Source organism: Tachysurus fulvidraco, chromosome 15, assembly GCF_022655615.1.
Source record: "Tachysurus fulvidraco isolate hzauxx_2018 chromosome 15, HZAU_PFXX_2.0, whole genome shotgun sequence".
Lineage (NCBI taxonomy): Eukaryota > Metazoa > Chordata > Actinopteri > Siluriformes > Bagridae > Tachysurus > Tachysurus fulvidraco.
The window spans coordinates 340,934-357,500 of record NC_062532.1 but is presented as its reverse complement, the minus strand read 5'-3'; the positions used below and the strand labels follow the sequence as shown (position 1 = coordinate 357,500).

At 41.7% G+C, this 16,567-nt stretch overlaps 1 protein-coding gene across 6 annotated transcripts in view; it reads left to right on the top strand.

Annotated features, from left to right (window-relative positions):
* unc5a (unc-5 netrin receptor A) overlaps positions 1 to 16,567 on the top strand; it is a 187,475-nt gene that overhangs the window by 136,503 nt on the left and 34,405 nt on the right. For all 6 annotated transcript variants that reach the window (XM_027138155.2, XM_047800459.1, XM_027138158.2 and 3 more), the window contains one exon: positions 5,123 to 5,287. In XM_027138155.2, the coding sequence (XP_026993956.2) occupies positions 5,123 to 5,287 (165 nt within the window). The remainder of the gene's footprint in view (positions 1 to 5,122; positions 5,288 to 16,567) is intronic.

Here is a 16,567-nt window from a genome sequence, read left to right as displayed (position 1 = left end):
GTAGGAGGTGTGGCTTTTTGCTTCATTCTCAGAGCAGGAGGCGTGGCTTTTTGCTTCAGTCTCAGAGCAGGAGGCGTGGCTTTTTGCTTCATTCTCAGAGTGGCCTTCAGAATTACACAGTTTTGCATTTTGAATCTGCTCTTGATCAGATCCTGTGTAGTGAAGCACATTGGAAAACAAACAAGAAGCAAATAAAATTCAGCATAGAAAAATTTCAGCACAGAACAAGTTGAACTCCCTCTCACCTCTTTCTTTTCCCTCCTTTTTTTTTTAATCTTTTTATTTTTTTGCTTTCCATAGTTTCTCATTTGGCCTTCCCACTCAATGCATCATCTTTGTTTTCTGTTTTTTGTTTTTTTTTCACACTGGGTTTTTGACTCTGCATAGCTTCACATGCAACACGCACGCTCAGCACAGATGTGTATGCTGTGTGCAGCAGCTCGACCAAAATAGATCAAATGGTAAAATATTGCTATTTCTTGCGTGCCTGCGTTTGTGTGAAGAAGCGTGGATCTGTTCAAGATTCTGTACAAGGAAGCGGGGTCTTTTTTCAGAAACGTTTCAGTGCCTGCATCTACTGCACTACTTTTCATTACCCTGACTGCAAACGGAGGGAAATGGAATAACGGATTAGAGACTTTTTTTTTTTTTTTTATCTTCACCTGTGATGAGTCTGGAGGGGGACAAACGGTTCTGCTTGGTGGAAGAGGGAGGCAGGGATTAGCATTAATGTTCATTACACTACCTATGAAGTGTCCCTAGATAGTATTTACTGGGATAGGCTCCATATGTAGTGTTTAGTGAGTTGACAATAGGCTCACCATGTAGTGTGTCTGGGAGGGGTTAGTGAGAGAAATGGACAGTAGGATATCTCTGTATTGTCCCTATTTAGTGTATTATCCAATAAGCTCTCTATGTAGTGTCAAACTGCAGTGTTTACTGAGTAAAGTGGACAATAGATTGTCTATGTAGAGTCCCTATGTAGTGTTAAGTGGGTGTAGTGTGCAATAGGCTCTCTATGGAGTGTTCCCAGATAGAATTTAATAAGTCTAATGGACTCTCTGTCTAGTGTCCCTATTTAGTCTTTAGTGAGGGTAGTATTGTACTCTTACAGAGGCCACACCCCTTCACTGAATCTGACCGGTAGAGAGGCCATGCCCCCTTCACTAGGTCTGACAGGCATAGAGTCCACTGCCCTTCATTTGGTCTGAAAGGCAGAGACAACACCCGCATCATTGGGGAGGACAGGCACATAGGCCAGGCCCTTTTACTGGGTCTTACATATGCAGAGGCCACGCCCCTTTTACTTGGTCTGACATGCACAGAGGCCATGTCCCTTTTACTGGGCCTGACAAGCAGAGAGGCCATTCCCCAGCATTGGGTCTGACATGCACAGAGGCCACACCCCCTTCATAGGGTCTAATAGGCACAGAGGCCACACCCCCTTCATTGGGTCTAATAGGCACAGAGACCACACCCCCTTCAGAGGGTCTAATAGGCACAGAGGCCACACCCCCTTCATTGGGTCTAATAGGCACAGAGGCCGCATCCCTTCATTGTGTCTGACATGCATAGAGGCCACACCCCCTTCATTGGGTCTAATAGGCACAGAGGCCGCATCCCTTCATTGGGTCTGACATGCACAGAGGCCACACCCCCTTCATAGGGTCTAATAGGCACAGAGGCCACACCCCCTTCATTGGTTCTAATAGGCACAGAGGCCGCATCCCTTCATTGGTTCTAATAGGCACAGAGGCCACACCCCCTTCATTGGTTCTAATAGGCACAGAGGCCACACCCCCTTCATTGGTTCTAATAGGCACAGAGGCCACACCCCCTTCATTGGGTCTGATGGTTGCAGAGGCTACGCTTGCTTCACTCAATCCAACAGAAATAACCACTCCAAAAGATCAAATTCCAAACAATAAACCTCATGTTTTCTCGATTCCTGTTATGAATCAGTTATCAGAGTTATGTTGTTAAAAAATTAGGACCGTTTCAGCGATTTGTGAAAAGTTTATTCTCCGATTTTTTTTTTTCGTCCTGGGAAGGACATGATGGCCGGAGGTGGCTCTGTGATTTTTGATTTGTAATAGCCCCCCTGCCGTCCTGCTACAGAGCAGCAGGGACGCCCTTCCACTTTGTCCTTGATGACATGACGATCAGACCTGCTGCTGTGTTATTGAGTCTCTCTCTCTCTCTCACACACACACACACACACACACACACACACACACACACACACACACACACACACACACACACACACTATTCCTTCCCCCACTAGCACCGAACAATTGGAACCTTGCAGCATTTACCTTAATGTTGTCCAGAGAAAAGCCGTTGAGGTCAGCAGGCCATCACAAGCACTATTTTTCTGTTTCAGAAATGCCAGAATTTTACCAAGTGCGATTTTACCGCTTTTTACCTTTCAGTCTCTCTTGATTTGGACGTTTGACATGTGTACAAGTGCCAGTCTGCATGTAGCTCTTAAAGAACAGGAAATTAAATGGCTGCTCCGGGAGCTAAAAGAGTGCTCATGCAGAGCATCCAAACTGGAGTGAAGTAAACAACCGTTTACAATAAAAAGCTGACTTTTCCATCAAGGGCCCCAGGATGGCTAAAAATAAATTCTTTATCTGACTGTTAATGGAGAAAAAAAAAAAAAACAGGTATTAGCTCTCACAAATACCTACATGGCATTTCTATGGTTGTCAATCAAAGTGATGTGAGCCAATCACAGATGTCAGATATATTTCACCACGTGTTAGCATTGTCATGGTTTATATCATTTGCATATCATGAATTATTGTGATGATTTGTATATCACAAAGAACAACGGAATAGAAAAAAGGGGTCTTTTTAGTGAGCAGATTAGAGATTTGTAAGTGGCAAGGCTAAGCTAGTAAGTCATCTAATACTGTACTTAGCATGAGACGGTAACGGTGTTGTTATGGTTACAGTGTAAGATGCTCAAGAGACATTTTGAGAAAGCAGCCTTCCTCCTAAAGAAATCTGAGCATTGTGTGTTGTTGAAATGAGACCGTGGTGTTAATTTTGAAACCAAGACAATAAGGAACCCGAACCTGTGTTTTTGCTAACTTATGCTCAAACTAGCAATGTACGTCATACTCGCCAAAATGTGAGCTGGTTGTTACAGGGCTCTCGAGTTTTAAAGACAGGCAAGCATGACATCGCGAACCCCCCCCCCCCCCCCCAAAAAAAAAAAAAACAATAACAAAAAATAAACAAATAAATAAATAAATAATGGAGGAGTTGTTGTGTTTGGTAAATATCACTGACCGCAGCTTAACCAAATACACAGTATTTGTTTAATTTTCATTTATTAATTTGTTTCTGTGTGTGTGTGTGTGTGTGTGTGTGTGTGAGAGAGAGAGAGAGAGAGAGAGAGAGAGAGAGAGAGAGAGAGAGAGAGAGAGAGAGAGAGAGAGAGATTATGACTCCTTTATTATTTATAATGTTGCTCCCATATAAAACAGTTCGACTCAAGCCCAGACATTTTTAGGGTCATGATTGGGGACAATGTCCCGTCCAGAGACAAGCTGTTTCATGTTGAGGTTTTGTTCAAACCGACCATCGAAAATACCCTCGCTAATGAATATGTTTTTTTATTGGTTGTTGCGTTAAAGCTTACTCAGATAGTGCTATTCTCTGATTGGCTATTGTGTAGCCTCTTTGTTTTTTGCCTGATAAGTGTCACACTCAACACGTGACACTTGACAACCCTGTTGTTCTAAACACTGTGCTATTGTGAAACGGGTAAAAGATCTGTTGGATTTGTTAAATTAAGATACAATGGAAAAACTCAACGCTTTATCAATCTCTCCTCCATCTCCTTTCTAGCTTTTTATTTTCACCTCCATTTTAGATTCTCGCCGCAAATGTGAAACCTGAAACGGACGATTAACGCTCGAACGTTCATCTTCATTTTCTCTCTAATTCCCGCTTACATCAGGCCCCTGCGCTTTAATAAGGCACGCACGGCTCTGCTCAATGCCATACAAGGACAATTATGTGATTGGTTCCACTTTCTGTGCCAAATGTAACAGTTTGGATCCTGACCAAAGGCCTCGTCAGCACCACACACACACACACACAAATACACACACACACACCAGCAGTAATAATCTAACAGCCGAATTAAACCCTTGGCACCTTTTTAATTCATTCCCGGCAGGATTGCTGTGACTAAACATCTTTATTGTCCATAAGCGCTACTGATGGACAACTCGCTCGTCTCCTAATGACCCTGACAAACACCGATATGTGTTCTTTAAAACCCGTTATTCAGCTGAGCCATGACCTTTGGGCTGTAGTGTCGGTGTGTTCGGTCGGAGCCGTTCAGTAAATAAGCTGTCGTGTGTGTAGGGATGGATTAATGAGGGGGGTCAGTACGAGTCGCGTGTTTTCGGTAGGCTTCTGTTACTATTATTAAATAAAATAAATAAATAATATCGCAGTACCCCCAGGAGAGCTCATTAGCCTTGTGGTAACCTTCCTGAGGCCGCTCATGCCCTGTATCGCTCCATCCTCCTGGACGCCATATAACGAGAACGAAACCTTGGGAAGAAATAGGAAATTTCAAGAGTTTCATTACACACACACACACACATACACACACACACACACACACAAACAAAACAAACAAGCAGCATGTTTTCCACAAACCATTTTTCCTGCCCGTTTTAATTTATTGATTCCCATAATACCAGCTTGTAAGGGCATTTTAAACCTACCTGTAGGTCATATAGGAGCTGCTTAGTTGTAATGGGGCGGTCATAAGCCATATAATTTGTGTGTGTGTGTGTGTGTTGGATATAGGTTGTGCAAACCACATTGTCCTAGTCACAGAGACAAGCAGGCAGACTGAGTGAGAGAAAAATGTTTGCGTGCACATGTTGTGTGTGTGTGTGTGTGTATGTGTGTGTAGAGCTAAATCAGCTCAGGCACAGACCTGTAATAACCACTTATATTCCATACTGCCTGTAATGCTTTTATGATTCAGTAATGCTATTTTCTATTTATTTTGTGTGTGTGTGTGTGTGTGTGTGTGTGTGTGTGTGTGTGTGTGTGTGTGTGTGTGTGTGGGTGGGTGTATTAGTGGACGGAGGATGGACCGAGTGGAGTAAGTGGTCAGCGTGCGGGGCCGACTGCACCATGTGGAGGAGTAGGGAATGTACACAGCCTGCACCGGGTACAGGAGGCAAAGCGTGTCAGGGTCTCGACCTCCAGTCACTAAACTGTACGAGCGAGCAGTGTCCACAGAGTGAGTACACAGCTAACACACACCCACACATATACAATACTAACATATACACACACACACACACACACACAATACACAGATTTACACAAATGCAGTGAATCACAATTGGGAATTTGCTACTTTAACCAAGACTTTTTAAGCTCAGAGTTATGTGTTTTTGGCATATACACACAAGTTCAGTCAGGACCAGGATCGGGGGGGGAATCTCCCATTAACTGTTAACTGGGAAAGTAGCCAGACACCCCCCCCCCCATTTAGAACAGAGCCTGCATCAGTGACAACAGAATGACACTGATTAAGTTAAACACACAGTTCCAAGGAGGAGGTTGCAGCAATGCAGAGGAAACAGCCAAGCAGACAGACTGAAAAAAGCATTTAAATAGGGCGCCCTGTTTGAAATGGACCAATAGCGCGCTTGGGAATCAGATGATGGGCGGGGTTAGAAAATTGACATCAGCCGATAGCCGAGCTTGACTACGCGGCCTGCCTGAACTGACGCCGAACGCTATATTTCTATTAATGCTCATATTCTAATGCGTTACGGATCTGAGTCTAGTTCGGTTGGAATGTGTTTTTATTGGAAAACGACAGAGCAGTAGCAGTAACGTTAATTAATGTCACGGCACATTACACCACCAGAGGGCTGATTATTGTCCCATAACAGCAAACCTCACAAGTGTTTTTTTTTTTTTTTTCACATATGTTATTTATACAAGTCTTAAATCTCTTGGGAAGGTTTATTTATTTATTTATTTATTTATTTATTTATTTATTTATTTATTTTTACGTTTGAGATGCTTTTATCTGCGGAAAACGAACTGATAAAATGAAGTGTGAACAGATTTCTTTCCCAAACAATTATGAAATAATTTATATTTTATTTTGTTATATTTTGGTTTTGTGTGTGTGTGTGTGTGTGTGTGTGTGTGTGTGTCTGTGTGTGTGTGTGTGTTAATAATTGATGAAATCAGCTGTTAATTTCTGGACTGCAGTGTGAACAGATCTGATTATATATCTGATGGAGTTTCTCTTCCCCGGCGGATCGTATCTAATGTCGCTCGTCTCGTCTGCATGATTGACTTCCTCCACCGTCCACTCATCTCATCTCATTTCCTTTCCTCTTCCTCCATTGACCTTTTCTATTTGGTCCCAGTTCTTATTTCTTTTCTTTCATTTTTTCTGCTTCCCTTCCCTTCCTTTTGTTTACTGCCTGACCTTTTCCCCTCTTCTTCCTTCTTCCCATCCTTTCCCTCCCCCCCCCCTAATTTCCCTTTCTGCTTTCATGTTCTTCTCCTGATTTACATCGTCATTCCTTTTCTTTCTCTTTTTCCCCAGCAATTACGTTTTTATTTTCACACCCTCCGTTTTTTACCTTGTTTTTCTTCTCTCCTTTTTTTTCCTGTTTGTTTTCCGTTATCTTTCGCCCCATTCTCTCCATTTCCTATTCGCTGTTCTGTCCTTTTTCTTTTTTTTTTCCCTTCTCATCTTTTTCTTCCCTTTTCCCCCTATCTTTACTTTTTCTAATCCTATTTTCTCTTGACCTTTCCCTAACATTTCTTGCCTCTTTTAATCTTTTTTCTCTTTTCCATTCTATTCATTTCTTCTTCCTTTCCCTTTCTCCTTTCTCAGGCTTTTTATGTCATCTACTTTTTTTCTCCTTTCCCTTTTCACTTCCATGTGTTTTCCTACTGATCTCTCCATCATTTGTTTCCTTTTTGATTGTACTGTATCCATTCACTCCTCTTTTTCCTCATTTCTTTAATACTTTTTCCCTTACATATTTCCTCTCCTGTTCTCCTTCCTACCCTCACCATAGGTTTTACCCCCTTTTTCATTTCCCTAAATCTTAAGTAGAATTAAATTAGTTTCCTTATTTGTTCCTGTTCTGCTTCTGACAGCTATGCCTTTTCTTTTTCCTTTCTTTTTTCTTCTATCTTTCCTTTTTTTATTTTTCCGCTCTTTATTTTCTTTTCCTCTTCTACATTTTTCTTCTATCTTTCCTTTTTTTATTCTTCCGCTCTTTATTTTCTTTTCCTCTTCTACTTTTTTCTTCTATCTTTCCTTTTTTTTATTCTTCCGCTCTTTGTTTTCTTTTCCTCTTCTACTTTTTTCTTCTATCTTTCCTTTTTTTATTCTTCCGATCTTCATTTTCTTTTCCTCTTCTACTTTTTTCTTCTATCTTTCCTTTTTTTTTTATTCTTCCACTCTTTATTTTCTTTTCCTCTTCTACTTTTTCTCCGGATACCCCTCCCCTGCTCTCTCCTTTACTACTACGTGCTGTATAACCTGAGTTTTTGGAGCACAGACTCAGGGCAGACGTGTTCTCTGTCTTCTCCTCGGCTGCTTCAGTTTGTCAGCAGGTCATGGCTGAAAACACGCTTCAATTATTTATTGCGTACAGAATTTTGCATAAAATAATGGCCTACATTTTTGCATGCTTAACCACTCTACCATTTTATGCAAACTTGTAAACAGATGGTGCTGAACTCTGTACAGTCCAGCCAGACTCCAGCCGTAACTCTCTACACCCTAATTCCTACTCCCTAATCCCTAGTCCCTACTCCCTAATCCCTACTCCCTAATTCCTACTCCCTAATCCCTACTCCCTATTTACTAATCCATACTCCTTAATCCCTACTCCCTAATCCCTACTCCCCACTCCCTAATCCCTACTCCCTAATTCCTACTCCCTACTTCCTAATCCCTACTCCCTATTCCCTAATCCCCACTCCCTACTCCCTAATCCCTACTCCCTACTTACTAATCCATACTCCCTACTCCCTACTTCCTAATCCATACTCCCTACTCCTTAATCCCTACTCCCCACTCCCTAATTCCTACTCCCTACTTCCTAATCCATACTCCCTACTCTCTAATCCCTACTCCCTAATCCCTACACCCTAATCCCTACTCCCTAATACTTACTATTATACATATTCCACTCCAGTTAGTCGACTGTGTTTGGAAACTATCTCTAAAAAGTTTTTTATATACAGTATAATGCTGATAACCAGAGCTACGTCCAATTTCCATTAAGCAAGTCAGTCTACTTCCTAGTGTCTCTGAGTGATCAGGACAGTACCTTAAACAGAAAAAGAGTGAAAGAAATAAAAAGAGCGTTTGCGTAGACTCTGTTTCATGGATGAAAGGAGATGTGATGAGAGCTTTCTGTTTTTTCCCAAAGTAGAGTTCATACCTGAATCCTCCACGGTGGTTTGAGGTGATAGCGAAAGAATGGAAATCAGATGTTTTGTATTCATCTGTTTCTTGGTCGAGGTGCCAGTCAGAACGCTCACCAACATGTCGCCAGAGCAAGCGCATATATTCTCAAATATATATGTTCTGTGGATTCTCCAGCAAAACCGATTAGTATTGGTAGGCGCTAGGGTGGAGATTATTACGTTACTATGACAAAAAAGCAAGTCACGTTTGGTACAAAACCACCAAAACAACAAACAAAGTGAACAGAGAAAGGGATGAAGACTGAAATAAGATTTGCAGTGACATTAAGGGAAGAGATATCACTAACCCTAGTTTTTACATTAAAAGCATACAGAATCGTCAGGTGTCGATTGTTGTGTATGAGCCTGACTTGGGTTGTCAAAGCCAGAGATAAACCTTAACACATAAGTCATGTCCAGAGACACTGTGCATGACACTATGTCATGAATACGAAGAGGACTCGATTAGACGTTAAACATTTCATTTGAAAGTAACCTCCAACCCAGCGTCCTTTTTTTGTTAAGGTCAGTTCAAACTGTTCGAAATATTTTTATTTGCCTGCAAAAATTTAATTCCGTTTACTCGGTAGCAGTTCATCGATTTCATAAATGCAACACACTACAGTCTTTTCTATACTTTCCATAAAGGTAAAAAAACGATATATGCGGCATTATCTTCATTTTAGATGTCAAAAGGGCTTTGTGGCTCCATACAGTATGGTTTTTTTTTTTTTCTGTGGGAAACGGGTCCGAATGGCTCTTTGAGCGTTTACGGTTGCCGACCCCTGGACTAGACAAAGCAAAACTAAAGACTATTTGGTCGTAGTTGTTGAATTCATATGAATGGGTAACTTATTGGTAAGTTAACTGATTGAAATTCAAGTGTGGTCCTTCTTCCAAACCTCAGCTGTTTCCTAATTCCATTCAGTTTGACACGGAAAACCAAACTGCGGATCCATCCAAAGGGGTATGCTAAAAGATCTATGCAACATGGCAGTTGGACTTTGAAGGATACATACAGCATTTTTATTTTACCCAAATGAAATATATATATATATAAAGCAAGTCCTAAGCTAAATGATATGTGGAACTGTAAAACGTGGCTCTGAGAACTCGGGCTGTTTGGGAGTTGTGCACAGCTTCTACTTTGACAGATCCTTCCACTAACAGCTCTTCTTTGTAAACAGGAGTCAAAAGCTGTTGAATTGTACACAGGAGATGAGGATGTGATGGTACAAGGAACTTTATCACCAGTGGAGAAATTAAAAGACTTTACAAGTTAACTAGGCAGAAGATGCAGATGGTCTTTCTTCTTAACTCCAACATTGCCTTTGTCAGATCTCAGACCAGTTGTAGCAGCAGCTACAACATGAGACAGTGTAGTACTAAAGAGCTGAATATCGGTGGATCTTCCGATCACTAGCTTTAAAAACCTTACCCGGTGTCCCAACGCCTTGGTGCACTAATTATTTATTGACTTGTAGAAACACTACAGTTCTGTAGAGGGAAGGATATTCATCAGTATGAAGTAATCAAGCTCGTGGCGTAGGAGCTGTAGCACATGCTAAACAAGTTACGCTACAGTAGACGCTGGCTAATTCCCTCGATGAGCAATATCCCAGGCCTTGGTGTTTTTGAAGGGGTTAGTTGATGACTTTAGGAATCGAATGTACAGGACTACAAGAATTTAAATATTTCAGCTGAAACTCCCCGTTGTTAAATCGGTGTAACCCATAACGCAATCTCATCTTACAGTCAGTCGAGCATGGAGGCTTAGTGAACACCTATTTTCATTTTGTTTTTCATCTGCTGCAGTCACATAAGACTATAAACACACACACACACACACACATAACCCTGTTTAAATCACATCACACCATCACACAATCGCAAAGTATAGAGCATCGACTGCCGGATTGAATCAATCGTTCTGCGGTGATGTGGCATCCAAGGGCATTAGGCTGCAGCTTTAAGCTAGGCATATATCACCAAGCTATTGTTATTTTAACTCTCTAGATTGCTCAATAGTTCAAGTAAGGAATAAAACTTTTAAGCCGCGTGCTGTTATTGAAAAATAATCAGCGTTTTATTTCTCTTAAACCACAGCGATATTGCATCATGCATTTTACGCCTTCAGGGTTACATGTCATATTTCGGAAAGGAATTTTCTATCAGATATAAATGCTTGTTCCCTCACAAGGGTTAAGTTAACAAGACAAAAAAAAAAATACACAGCTACAAAGAAAAGTGGAAAAGTTATTCCATTTTTTCCGACAGTTACAGGAAACTGTTATAGTATTCCCTGTGGTTGCCATAGTTATAAGATTATCTGTCCCTTCTGACCAATCAGAATAAGGAGTGGTCTTTGGAAATATAACGATATATGCCTCATTCACAGGCACACTGTCAGATTTTGCCTTCCTCTTTAGTGAAGCAGAATGGCAGGACATCGGCTCTGTAATTCTCGTCGCAATCTGTTCCCAGTCAATGATTGTCCATAGACAATAAGCCTGTGATATATCGCAATAAGCAGAAATCCTGCTGCCGCTGGCCTCTCTGCACCACAGCTCCTATTTTTTGGCTATAATTAGCTGCTCGGGGAAACTTTCAGTCAAATAAAGACTGTGGACTCAGCCTGCTCCCAGAGCTCCAAACCTCAAGTGAAGAGAGTGTGAGAGAGAGTGCGAGCGTTCAGCCCAAGAGGATTTGTCATGGGCCACTTCCTGCTATATTCCAGAATAAAAATAAACTAGAGTGCCAGTATGATCTGAAGGTTGCGGTATTAGTCTTCTTCCTCGGAAGGAGCTCAGGGCAGGGAAGAAGACTTGATTGTTTGCTCAAAGCCTTGTTGTAGGGACGCTTCACGTCAGAGAAGCAGTGTCTGCATTTCCCAAGCAGACAGTATGTGTGTGCTTAGTGTTTCTGTCGAGCAGCAGGAATCTTTGGTGCCAACAAAGCATCCTGCTTTTAAACCACTGTGCTGCACGTGAGGCTAATTAATGGGTTGGCTGTTGGCCAAGCGCTGAAATCAAGGCCAGGTGTTGGAGGGCATTAGGCTGGTGATTTGGGGGGGTGAGCTGAATGTGGAAGCCCTTCATTACCACCCTCATTTATGCAACTGCACTAATGAAGACAGTACAAGCAGCCATTTCTGGTGGTCTAGCAGTAATTGCGTATTTGAAATAGCACAGTAACCTTTTAACCTCCTCTTTTTTCTGCCTAATAAGCTTCATGGTGATTTCAGCAGGATGAAGTTTAATTGATTTCCTTGTCCAGAATTGATCCATTAGCTTATTCCAGCCTATGTTTCAGACCACGTGAAAGATTACATTATGCAGAGCCACCAAGGTGGTCAGACGTTTCTCTTGAAGATTTTAATAGCCATATTTCCTCAAACTGAAGAGCTTGCCATTATTCATCTCGACATGAAAGACCAGTGCTAGCCTCAGGGATGAAAAATCTCTACCTCCCCATGACGAATGTTCTCCGATAACGCCCGAGGTAGCCGCTGGTTCGTATTTATCAGAGAGAAAGACTCTTTTTACAAAAGGTCCTTGCTATGATAACTCTCAAGTAGAGGCGCACATGACCCCATTGCAGTCCAACTTGAGTTTGGACCACCATCTTTCAGCAGGACGCCAGGGATCAAAACAAGATCCAAAGGAAAGGTTCTTTCACTCAGTCCTGTAGGTTGGAAAGCCTCTTGGGGAGTGTGTGATAATGCTCTATAGTTGTGAGTGAGGACTTTTACCCCAGTAGTGATGGAGGAAAGTGGCCTCAGTGAAATCTGTAAGAAAGTGCTTCCTAGATCATGGTACCCCTGCTGTTTTTCTTTTTTCCTCCCCTTAAGTGTGAGAATCACAAGGATGCTTCTAGCTGCTTTTTAGTATTTTTTTTTTTTTTGCCTTGTAGTTATCACAGGTTTTCATGGTGGCTTCCAGATAATGGTGCACCAGTAGTATTTACAATATAGAGTAATCAAGTAGGGAACACGATAGTTATTCTGCAGCAACAGATGGCAGATGTTCAACTAATGGCGGGATGTTCAGCTAGATCGTCAGAGCAGGAGGAATCTTAAGAAGGTGAAAAGACTATGAAAACGAGGATATGTGGTTTTATGGTGTGATAAGAAAAGTGTTGATATCAGAAATGAATGAACAAGATGAAGGTTCTGGTATGTTTAGGTGCTAATGGTGATATACCGACATTGTATGGCAGTAGAGGTCCTGTAGATTATGCACTGTGCTACTAACTGGAAGGCTCAATGGAGTTCAAAGCCCTACTATTGCTAAGCTTCATGTGTCATCTGTTCAATCTGCAATTGAGCAAGACCCAGTTGTATCCGGTCTCAAACGTTGGTCGCTTGGGATAAAACCATCATCCTTATTAATAAAATGTTAGGATGAAATGGACACATGGTGGGCTACCCTTGTTTAGTGATGATTCCTCCTTCTACTTGCAAAATTTTCCCTTCAAATCGTGTCCCTTGGCTCGTCTATTGCATCTTCAAAGAAGAGAGTTGCTGTACTGCAAAAAGAATAAAACATTATTCTATTTTATTTTATAGTCTTGAGGCTGAGGCTGAAGTCAAGGGCACTGTTGAGTAATGTTGAAACATCTCTCTCCTTTCGGAGACAAGTATTTTTGTTCACTGGAAACTCCATCATCGCAGATAGCAGATGCATATACTTTTGCATGACTTAATGGATTGTTACCAAGGAGAAAAAGGATGTCTCACTGGCTATCCGCTTCTCCGATCCTGCCAAGTTTCTCAGGGCTGAACAGTGTGCTGCTGAGAGAAAAAAAAAACATTTACTTGCAGGAAAGGTATAATGATATTGACAATGAAGCACGACAGTAGATGTTGTAGAAAGGGATGCTATTACTGAGCCATATATTTTAGACCATACATATATACATTTTTATTCTTCCCTGGTTTACTAAATATATAGTGATATAATTCTAGATTCTGACTTGATTTGACATTTAGGGCCTTTTTACACCCGGTCACTTCATGTGTTGTCTCTGATCCGATAGCTATCTGATTTGTTAAAGCTGTTCCATTTACATCAGGCCATATAAACGCGTCTCGGCGAATCGGATATCGATCCGTTCTTTTTACTCCCACCCAAAATGCTAATATATTTGACCTCATTTCCGGGGTAATTGAAATGGAACACGCTTTGGTGTATGCGGTTGCTACAAAAAAAACAGCACTTACTGTTTTCTGCGTTTTCGCTGGCGGCAGCAGTGCGTTTTAAGACCCAACGAGACGCCTGGGTGAAAGATCGGAGCCAGAACTGGTGGGAAAACATGTTTGTTTCTGGCGTGATGCACGACTCGCGAGTCACCTGTGAGTGACGTACTTCAGTTAGCGCTGACGTATGTGGCTCGAACAGCCACATGCATTTACACCTGTCCAGTTTCATCTGAAATACGTCCCAGACCACCTCCTTAAGGGGTTTGAGCGATCGGATTTATATCCGTCTCGAAACTGTTTCGGAGGGCATTTAGACCTGGTCTTTTTACGATCGGATAGCTATCGGATCACAGAAAATGCATGAAGTGACCAGGTCTATAAAAAAAAAACCCTTAGAGGATCAAAAATCCCATTATTTAAATTTTTCGATCAAGGTGATGGGAGATTCTGGGTGCTATGTTATGCTAAAATTGTAATAGATCTGTTTAGTTTTCCTTGATATTTTCTTGGGGGGCACGGTGGCTTAGTGGTTAGCACGTTCGCCTCACACCTCCAGGGTCGGGGTTCGATTCCCGCCTCCGCCTTGTGTGTGCGGAGTTTGCATGTTCTCCCCGTGCCTCTGGGGTTTCCTCCGGGTATTCTGGTTTCCTCCCCCGGTCGAAAGACATGCATGGTAGGTTGACTAGCATCTCTGGAAAATAGTGTGTGAGTGCCCTGCGATGGGTTGGCACTCCGTCCAGGGTGTATCCTGCCTCGATGCCCGATGACGCCTGAGATAGGCACAGGCTCCTCGTGACCTGAGGTAGTTCGGATAAAGCGGTAGAAAATGAATGAGTGAGTGAGTGAGTGAGTGAGTGAGTGAGAGAGTGATATTTTCTTTGATCATCTGCACTTTATCCTGGTCTGGATATACTGGGGCAGTGAGGTGGTAAGAATACACCCTGGATGGAGCACCAAGTCTATTTCAGGGCACTAAGCACAGAGCCGTTCACAAGGGGCAATTTGGAGTAGCTAGCACAACGTTTTGGGGGTTTTTTTGTTGGTTTTGGGAAGTCAAAGGAAAATAGGGAATCTGGAGAAATCCCAAAGTATACCCTGGGAGAAAATGTGATGCTCAGAGGGACCTTGCAACTGTGAGTAAGTAACAGCTACCACTATATTTACCCCTCATTTATCTGTTGCACCTGGTAATCGATGAACAGAAAAGTGGAAGGTCAAGTTATTTCAGATGGTAGGAATAAAATAATGCAGCTGAGTGTGTCATTAGTGCCATTGTTACACTGCCAAATTGTGCATCAGAGACTAGAATGGTGTTGCTAGCACTTGGGCACAACAATATCGATGTGGAAAAAAACAAGAGTTTTACAACCGAGAAGGTTCCCAAACAGATTTCGGAAAGATTTCCCAAAGATACTTTTGTATCTCAGAGCACAGTAAAATGGCTTACTGTGGGATATCGGCTTATGCGTTTTTTTTGTTTTTTTGTTTTCTAAAAAAGTGAATGCATGAAAGCATTTCTCTTTGTTGGGTTAGAAAAGCATTTGTAAAGAAAGTAAACAAGTGTGTATTTTTGTTCATGACTAATGGCCATACTTCCTCCGCCTTGGGGAAATTCTGGGAAGTGCTGCTGTGTTCACAAATGCTATCGTCTGATGTACCAAAGCTGTCTCCAGAAGATAAAACTGCTTTAGATCTTTCTTTAACCATACAAGAACTTAAGTCTGCTGCTTTTCAAATAGCACTGGGCCGTCCCCCAGGGGTAGATGGGCTTCCTATTGAGTTTTATACAATGTTCTGGTAGACTTGATTTTAATGTGCAAGTGTGCAGCCACTGGTGAGTGTTGAAGACTAGTATTGATTCTGCCTCTGCAAAAGAGAGATTGGTTTGATTTAAAGAACTGGTGACCCGTTGCTCTTGTTGGGTACACTTTATAATTCTTTTCAAAGACTGTTCCCAACAGATATGAAATATAAATTTCTGTCCATTATACACATTGATCAAGCTTGACGGTCAATTCTGCACAATCTGTTTCTGTGTAGAGACATTATGGAACTTTCCAAAATGTCAAATGTGAACTATGGATGCGGCTCGGTACGAAGAAAGAGCCATCGATTCTGTTCACGAGGGGCATCTCTTTGATGCCTTGATGGGGTTTGGGTTTGGGTTTTGTACGAATTTTTCTAGCTGCTTTAAGCAAGAAATAATACATCTTTTTATTTATTTATTTATTGTTATTTTTTTAAGTTTTATCAAAAAGTTAGCGAACAATGTGGTGGACTTGTGCCTCAACACGAAACCGTTACCAACTCAGAGACGATTATATTTTTATCGAGTGTTTTATTCCTTACTGAATCAACACTTTCTGACCAGAATCAGAATCAAAAATTCAGCAGTGCTCCAATATATATGGTGCTCATATCTTAGCATTTCCCAGTTGAGCACTAAACTTGCCAATAGATTTTACTACTTTCACTACATAGGAAAACTGAACCGTGCGAGTGTTTGAGAGGAAAATTGGGCCAATTAATCACTATCCTACTGGCAGCTTCTATAGATCCTGTTCCAGTGGAAGTTCAGGATGGGTAGGATGTGTGGACAGTGTGATATTGCCTACTTTCCTGTTCGGGTTCTCATCAGACGGACGTAGTGAAAAACAACCAGGGCTTTGGGAACTGTAATCCCATACAGGGCTTTCATTCAGTGCAATGCATATACCTGTTCTCGAAGGACGTGATGAAGGAGAGTGAGGAAGTCAATACACTACAACTGGTAGTGATGAACCAGCAGAAAGGATGTGTGTAAGTCTCCTGCAAAAGAAATGTGTTTTTAGTTTGTATAAAAAAGAAGATCAAGGGGGG